We start from the raw sequence: 9,047 nt of genomic DNA, 5'->3' as shown, positions 1-9,047 counted from the left end.
ATGGCACTACAAACAAGAATTCTTCTGTTACAAAACAGTATATGCTAAGCTTTTAATTACTTCCAATCTTTCATAAATTGAAGAACATGAGTGCTGACTTAAATAAGTCATTTAACAAGTTACTTGATCAAATGTGTAGTAACAATTCAAAATTGGAGAATGTGGTATATTATACAAGCTAATTCTAATGTATAGTTAATTTGTACTTCGCTAATTCTTAGCTTGTATATTCATGTTTTTAATATAACTCTTGAACTTTGATTACAATTTACATCACCCATATGTGTGACCTGAGCTACTGATCTGAGACCATAGATTGGTATGATTGGGATTATAAATAAAGATATCTAGAGGGTTAGAAAATGATGCTATACAATATTTGCTATCATTAGTGTATATTCAGAAGAAATTGCAGTGTGTTCGCTGCTGATGCATTGAGATAAATACTACTGCATATATAGTACATGACTAAATTTATTATTTTATTGCATATTGCAGATGAATTAAATAGCCTTTATCATTACATCACTGGTAACTGAAATATTATCTGGCAAGTAGGTTTACCACCTGTTTGTTATTTCAGAGAAGGATTACTTATTTAGTACTAAAGGTTAGTTTTTTTAAATAAGAATCAATTTTCCTAAATAAGGAACAAATGGTAAGCCTGTGATTAAGCACCAAGCAAAACCTCAACAGCATGTGGAGACAGGTTCTTTTGCAAACTGCCTAAGGCACACGATGATATTAAAATCTTAAAGTTTGTTGCTAGCATCCACAAGATCCCCCTTGGTTCTGAAGGCGGTGATACAGTGCTGCTTCCAAAGGCATGCATGGAATCCAGTGATACAATTGACTCATACAATGAGAATTCTCCTCACCTCTCCTCATCACTTCCCACACCTTCAAAATCTACTATGAAGCTGGAACAGATTTTTGATACATATGGGAGGGGAACTTTCTGGGGAGAACAAATGGTTCTTTTACCCATGGGAATACATAATTGGATTCAGTTCTTTTTTTCTCCAAAATTCAACCCTGTTCTGAAAAACTTTTGCATGAGAACATATTTACCGATTATGGCATAGTCTCTCTGCTGGCCATTAGAACCTACCTTACTTTCTGTATTAATGGTAAAGACAGTGCCTCTTTGGTTTAGAAGTTTGCAAGAATAAGCAATGTTGATAGCTGTTTCCTGCTTATCTCCAGTTAATACCCAGGTTTGGATTCCAGCTTCTTTGAAGGCAGAAATGGTATCAGGCACTCCTTCTTGCAACCGGTCTTCAATCCCTGTTGCTCCTTATGAAAAGGAAATAATCAGTGTTATTGATTGCTGCCACAGGGAAGGCACATCTCTGGGGTCTAGATAAATGGCATTATTTAATCGATGGAAACTGGAGTACGCCTACCCTGCCAGGCAGATATGAGGGGAGATAGGGGGGTCTCTCAAGTAACCAGGCTCTATGTCATTAATTAGGAATAATTTTAGGAAACAATTGCTATGTGATAAAGCAACCCGTATGCCAAGTTTACAATAATTGCTTTGCAAAACAGTTGTGATCAAGAGATTCTTCTCTAGGACTTTAGAACATAAACCATCTGTTTTAATTCCTACAACTGGCTTATGAAAAATGGTTTGTACGCCAAGAGTCTGTTCTGTATGCACTGTGGGGTTAGGATGCATTCATTATATACATATCACTTGCACCACTGCTGGAGCAATGAGGCATAGGATTGCACAAGAACATTTTTTTTAGCCTTTCATTATCTTCTGGATGATGAGCTGTATCCTTAAAAAGAATAAAAGAGAAACTAATGGAAAACTGACCAGTTTAACTGGAAACCATTTACTAAACAGATTATCTATTGTTTCAACACAAAAATTAGAAAATAATATTCCCTGGCTTGAGATGTTCCACAATTAAAATAACTTGACTAAATGAACATAGAAAATAATTACTGAAAGAGTAATAACATCTTTCCTACGGGGATCAATATAATGTTATTGGAAATTTTAAGTATTATATATTGAATACAAACTATTGCATAAAACCTGGATAGCTAAGCTGACAGCTAAGGTTTATAGAATTCCTGGATTGGTGCAAAGAGGCCTTCATAGGACACAAGCATAGAATACAATGAAGCAAAATGGTCTATATCAGTGCTCAGAAGATATGAACATGCAGTATAAGACATATGTGCTGTAGTGCAGGGGTCCCCAATCCCCGGTCCGTGGACCAGTACTGGGCCGTGGCATGCCAGCAACTGGGCCACACAAACAAGCAAAGCCCCATCCGCGAGATGCAGGTACCACACAAAACCACGCACTCTCTGGTCCACAGAAAAACCTTTCTCCACGGAACCGGTCCCTGCTGCCCAAAAGGTTGGGGACCTCTGCTGTAGTCTACACCTGAATGATGTCCTTTTATGCTTTGGATTTCTGAGGTGCAACTGGCAGATAGATTGGCTACCCTTGACTCAGAACAAGATAACATTAATTTTAAATCTGTATTGAGATACTGATTTACATTCCCATAGATAGGATGATAAAATGATTGCAAAGTCTATTTCATGTGTGATCCAACTATATGACTATATTAATATTGGCGATTATACATTGCAAATGCATAGTATGGATATGTGCACATATGCACATATGGTGAAGCAAGACTGGAAACACTGGAGAGAAACTAGACCTTAGGCTCCCCATTCAGGTAAGTTAATTTATATTAATTTCTATGGAATCCTTTAAAATGTGTTTTTGTATAAATAAATAAAAGAGACTATGAATTCTAGTCTGACTTTAGGACGAAGCCAGATGTGTGACCTTGGGCCAGTCCCTTTTTCTCAGTCCTAGGAAGGAGGCAATGGCAATTCTAGTTCAGGCAGTTGAGAGAGAGTGAGAGTGAGAGTGAGAATGAGAGTGAGAGAGAGTGAGAGTGAGTGAGTGAGTGAGAGAGAGAGAATCATAAATCTATGGCAAACTTGCAGTTATGCATATCTGTACAATATCTGTATCTGTTTCTGATACATGTTATTAAATAGTTTGTAAATGTATCATAGACAGCAATGGTAATAATCCTTTCTTTACAAATGACATAGGTAAGAACTGTTTTAAATAATGACTCATTTCCAAGTAATTTTAGCGCCAGATATAAGTAATTCATTAGTAATCACGAATTAATCTAGAATGAATTAATAGTTCAAGATACCTAATAAGGTGAGTTTACTTTCCAGATGTTGTACTGCTTCCATTAAAAGTTCATCTCTGTTTTCCATAGCTATTTCTGCCTCATGATGAAAGTTGAGCCATTTTTGAAATTCCTCTTCACTTAAAACCTGTCATGGTGTAAAGTCAACATGTAAGTGAAAATATTAAATGCCTGCCAATTAGGCTGGTGGAGGTCAACATCACTAATTTGATTCAGTCATTAGAACATTTGCTGTTACCAACTGCAATTCTAATATATCATCACTAACTATGATGGGTTATGAATATTAAGGTAGTTTTACTTCACAATTACAAATAGAGTCAGATGTTAATAGTATTTTGACAAATGAGCACAAAGTATGCAGCATTACAAACACACAGCCTGAAGCAATAGATTTGATGAAGTATTATGCTTAAAATTGAGTTAATTTTCAAGCAAAGATAGTTATGTTTTATTTTACTAAGAATTCTGGGAAGACAGGGAAATTCTAGTGAAGGAAAATAAAGCATTTTCAGTAGAAGAAACTGTGGTTTAAGAAATGAGTTAAAGTTTGCAAATGCCAGTATCTGAGATGACAGAGAAGAATTTTAACTTTTATTTTGCCCACAGAGGCATTTATATGAGATGATATCCAAAGATTTCCAGTGGATAAAACATAGATGAGGTCCTGTACTTTGAATCATGATCAAAGTAAGCCTAAGAACGTGCTGCCTGAAATGGATGCCCTTGCAAAGTCCATGAACAAAAGACTATTTCAGCACTGATAATGCATCCTCCAATGAGTCTGGATGCATGCAACTTAGGAGATATGGTAAATGTTCTTCAAAATTATTGTTGCTCACCACTCACATAATATCACCTGAGGTTTCACCCTGTTTAATAACAAAGTCAGTCCTAAGGTGCAGGAGCTCTGCCTTTTGGCATTTATTACACAGCAATGAGATTGTATCGACTGAGCAAGAAAACCATAAATTGTACAACTGGAATAATAATAAAAAAGCCTCACATCTTAATTACATTAATGCAAACCAAGTGTTATAGTTTCAGAAGACTCTTATTGACAGAGTTTGGTATCACTTTGGCAGATGATAAGCACCAAGAACCAGACAGTGGAAAAGTCTGTTTTGTTTTGCTGGAATGTAGTATGATTTGATACTAGTGATACTAATATTACAGCATTTAATATTAATTATTAAGATGTTCTTCCAAAGACTCTCTCAAGGATAGGATGGGCGTTGGAGACACTGGTGTCTCCAGTGGTGACTATCTACAACAGGGGTGTCAAACTGCCGGCCCACGGGCCAGATGCATCATGCTGAAGCCACGCCCACCCCATTGCTGACAATGGAAAAAAAGTTGCGATACATCACAACACGTCATGTGATGTTGCGGGTTTGACACCCCTGATCTAGAAGACGTTAACAGAAGGTGATAATGGTTTTCCTCAGAATTTCATTTTCTCCACCACTCTATTTAAAATACTCCTAACATTTCTGAGAGGCTTGTTCACATTCTTGACATCTGATGCTGCCAAATCCTTATGAGATGTAATTCTGTATGTCTTTTCCACCTAAATCCAACGGCTATTTAATGATTATTACTGTCAATAAAGGATTACATGAGGAGACAACAAAAAGAAGCTTAATCCAAATAAGTTGGAAATGTTCATGTCTAAGACAGATTGGGGATCAGGGATTCCATCTGTGTTGGAAGGAACTGTGATTTCTTTTACTCACTATTTGGCAGTGAGTTCACATTTGCACAGCTACAGATAGTGTGCCAGCTGCAGCTATTCCTGGAGATGTTAGATGATGATACATGTCTTCATTATATCATATAACACAATCACAATGAACTAATCTTTGAAAATGATTCAGAAACTTTGATTGGCATAAAATGCTGCAGGCGGACAGTTGACCTTCAGTTTTAGAGGGCACATCTCCCTTACTGCAAGAGCATTATTGATTTCCAAGCTGTTTCTGGCCACAGTTCAAAGTGCTAGTTATCCCCTAGAAAGCTTTCCACAATTTGGGATCAGGCTGTTTGAAAGAAAAAAAAAACCCTCTCCCATATGCCCTTACTCAGGATTTAAGATCCTCTGGAGAAGTTCTTTTTCTGTTCTGTTATTATCAGAGGGAGGAATGCAAGAGATCTCTCTTCTAAAAATTCTGGCACAACGAGCTTTGTGCCTTCTTTAACATCCCTCCACTGTCAGACTAAAATAGTTTTATTAATATAGATGTTTGATTTTTCAGCTGCTCTACGAGCAAAGTGCTGCATGTTTGTCCTTTTGGAAAAACATTTTTTTTACATTGTTTTGCATTCCACCTTGTGCATACTGTAAAGAGGCAAGATGGATTTGGAATTAAAGGCAGACCATTTCTGCCAATAAGCTGCTGCATGTCTTCAGGTCATGATGATGGGTTTTCTGCTGTTTCTTTCTCCTATCAGGTAAGGGTTCCAAAATGAAAGTATTTTTCCCCCTAATATTTCAAGCTAACACTCAGTGCTACTGAGAACAATAACTTCCAAATATATTTCCAGTTTTTCTGATCATCAACCAAAGGTAATTCACATATCATTTATTCTGGAGCTGTCCAAAAATGTTTATGCAGGCTTTGATGCTTCCTCTGAAATAAAGCAGGAAAAACACTGTAGGTTGTAATTTACACTACCGGTATGATTAATCAGCCTATCCGGAATACTAAATGTTTCAAGAAATCACAGAGAAGCTCTATTTGATTGCAAATGTTTCTGATATCCAAAAGTTAGTAATAATGAGGATAGCAACAGGAAGAACAGATGTCAAAAGATTGGATTAGAGTATTGCTCTCCTTCAGCTTCATTTTAAAATGATTCATATGAGGGGGCAGTAAGAGCAGTAGAAAATTAATCTAAGTAAAAAAACATTTTGCCATTGGGGAACTGGTTCAAAGGGTCAAAACAAGCCATTTACTGAAGTAGTTATCATTATTATTGCTATTATTACCATTTTTTTTAAAAAAAGAATTACCTTCTTTGCTATGCATAGAGTTCTCAGACCGTCACGTGCATACCAATCTAAATGTTTTTGTGTTTGTGTTCTCACTCTTCTTATCCTTTTTTCCATGGCTGCACTAGCTGTGAAACACAAAGGAAATCTGCTGATTCTCATCACACATTTATGAAATACTTAAATACCTTTCTGAAGCATAAAACTAAGACATTTTTCTGAGGGCATTTCTCTCTCTTTCCTGTCAAGACATAAACATCACCCACACGTGAGGCTCAATTCTACTTTATACATGCACAGAAGCAACTTGCTCCTTATTAATTACATCTAACCTGGCAACTGACAGCTTTTAAGATGCTGCAGAACTTTTAGCATTTTTCATCATTGGGCATTTTAGCTAGGGTTGCTGAAGTGGTAGCTGCAAAGCTCTGCAGGTCATGGGGTTCCTTACCCCTGCCCTAGAATGTGATTACTATTATTAAGAGCTTACTGTTAATTACCAGTTTGTCTATTAGAGAATCACTATGCTCGTTTCTTACCATTTTAATACAGTGCTCATAAAAACAAATTAATGTAGGCTTTCTGCAAATCTTAATTAGTCTGTTCAATATCCTTTCTAATTGTATAAATCAACATCCTTGCTCTCATTTTCACTACAGTTTCTAAGTATATTGTTTCTGCTGCAAACAAAAATCTATAAATCTGGAAGATATTGTCCAACAACCCAAGCTTTGCCTTCCTCCTAGTTCATTGGTTCTTTACCTTTGGTAGGGTCTTCCAATACATCCATTATGGCAGAGTCTGCCCCTTTGGTATAGACTATGATTTCTTTGGTGAGGGGATGCCTCACTACCACTGACATCCTCTTCCTGCTGGAATCAAATCCCAATGTGAACAAGAGGTCAAAGGTCAGAAGAGTCCCTTCCGGCAGCCTTACAGTCACTTGTTCAGGAGTTCTGGAGACTAATGTAAACTGGTAGGCATGGGCTGCGTGGACTAGAGCTGCTTCATCTGGGCTTTCTGCCTCATAACAAAATTCTCCCTGCAAAGGCCCATGGTCTCTGCCTGCAAAGCTCCTCTCATTTGGAGAAGGATCTGAAACCCCACAGAGGTCATTCTCACTGAAGGACTCCCTTCTAAGACTCTCATCATCTGTTAAGCTGGAACAGCTTTGAGTAGGACATTCATCTTTCGTTTTTGATTCAGCAGAGGCCGTGCTGCTCTCAGTGTTAATGCTCTCTCCTAAGTCTGAACTTGATTGAACCGATGTCTGGCTGAGGCTTGCCAACTTCAGCCTCTGGAACAGCTGGTGAATTTTCTCCAGGGAGAGTCCTGACTGCTTCATCAGTGATGGAGTCGTAACCTTAAGAGAAAAGAGGGAATTGGGATTAATTAAAGCAAACATTCTGCAGCATAGCGAATATGAAATTGGACCATTTCACATTAACAGAGGAAACATGAAAAAAGGTGCTGAGTAATGCCTTTACTCAAACCAAGGGGCTCCTTAATTGGACATCTCGATTGGGGGAATTTTTGTTGACTTCCTTATGTAGATAGAAATCAAAGCTCTACATCAACAGTTTAGGAACTGAGATACTTATATAGCACCCTTTTTAATGATTGAGACAGAATGGGTATGACTGAAATTTCTGGGTACTCCTTCAGTGTTTTAAGCTCTATAAATGGTTTAAGGGGAAAAGTGGGTGCCTTAAGCCTCAGAAAAATCCCCAACTCTCAAATGATTGTGCCTTTTTTCTGGTCTATGGTGGTTAAGTGACTAAAAGATGTTCTTACTCATCTGCCTGGTTTACAATCTAATTTTGCCTCTCAACTCACTTCCCCCCATATGCATGCACACACCAAGGGGGTTAAAAAGTCTTGGTCTTGCTTGCTATGATGTGGTAAGGACATTTACTGATTGTGCCCTCTGTGGATCTTAGTTTAGGCAAGAAATCACACTGGTTCCAGGGTGAAAAATGGCCAACTCATGTTCTATATGAAGATGATAGTTTTTTTATTGTATAGAAAGACAGATTATTTTTTTAATGACGCTCCTATTCACTGCAAATGGAAGAATTAATTAAAGAGAGAGATGTATGAGTCAGCCATTTTACTGCATGGCAGCTTCGCATTGCAATTTGTGTATTCCACCCAGTTTCTATATAGGTTTATGGAGAAGATTATTTAAACAAACTCTGCAAGAAAAAGTGTGTATATAAAATATGATTAAGTGGACCAAACAACATTCCCAGGCTTATCCTATCCATGGGTAGCATCTTGTTAATACTTTAGAGTACTATAGAGTATTCATGCTGTTCTAAAATTCCTTTTATTGGGTTACACTGAGCTGAACATTTTGGGTGCCAGGGACCAATTCCGTGGAGGGCGGTTTTTCTGCAGACTGGAGGGGGGACATGGTTTTGCGTGGTCTGGATCCACATGTGTGCAGATGGGGCTTCACTCGCCTGTGCAGTCTGGTTCCTGGCAGGTCACGGACCAGTGCTGGTCTGCACCTGGGGGTTGGGGACCTCTGATTTAGAATGTAGGGGATGGTGGAGGGAGAAAGCTAAGCATTATATTTCTTTGCTCAACCACAAGGATTTTTCTGAGTGCATAAAATAGTTCTGAAAAAGAAGAGAGTTTCAGGATGGGATGTATATAAAAATTGCAATAAGAAGGTGAAGGAACTTTTACAAAAATTTAAAGCGTTTCAAATGGAGGTGTCAAATGAGACTGCACAAAACCTTCAGCAGGTCCAACAGAAACTGAAAAGGGTGATACTGAACTACACATATTGACCCTTCTAAAATTTTGGCTTGATTATGGATTACAAATGCTTAACGTAG

At 37.8% G+C, this 9,047-nt stretch overlaps 1 protein-coding gene across 1 annotated transcript in view; it reads right to left on the bottom strand.

The window, feature by feature from the left end:
- ATP10B (ATPase phospholipid transporting 10B (putative)) overlaps positions 1-7,551 on the bottom strand; it is a 22,910-nt gene extending 15,359 nt beyond the window's left edge. The window contains exons 1-4 of the mRNA XM_015815336.2: positions 6,964-7,551; positions 6,223-6,329; positions 3,210-3,336; positions 1,072-1,296 (exon numbers count right to left, since the gene is read on the bottom strand). Coding sequence (XP_015670822.2) covers positions 1,072-1,296; positions 3,210-3,336; positions 6,223-6,329; positions 6,964-7,546 — 1,042 coding nt within the window. The 5' untranslated portion in view covers positions 7,547-7,551. The remainder of the gene's footprint in view (positions 1-1,071; positions 1,297-3,209; positions 3,337-6,222; positions 6,330-6,963) is intronic.
- Between the last annotated feature and the right edge of the window lie 1,496 nt (positions 7,552-9,047).

Source organism: Protobothrops mucrosquamatus, unplaced genomic scaffold (genome assembly GCF_001527695.2).
Source record: "Protobothrops mucrosquamatus isolate PMUCROS unplaced genomic scaffold, P.Mucros_1.0 scaffold336, whole genome shotgun sequence".
NCBI classification, from domain to species: domain Eukaryota; kingdom Metazoa; phylum Chordata; class Lepidosauria; order Squamata; family Viperidae; genus Protobothrops; species Protobothrops mucrosquamatus.
The sequence above is the reverse complement of the archived record's forward strand: the minus strand, read 5'-3'. Positions and strand labels throughout refer to the sequence as shown.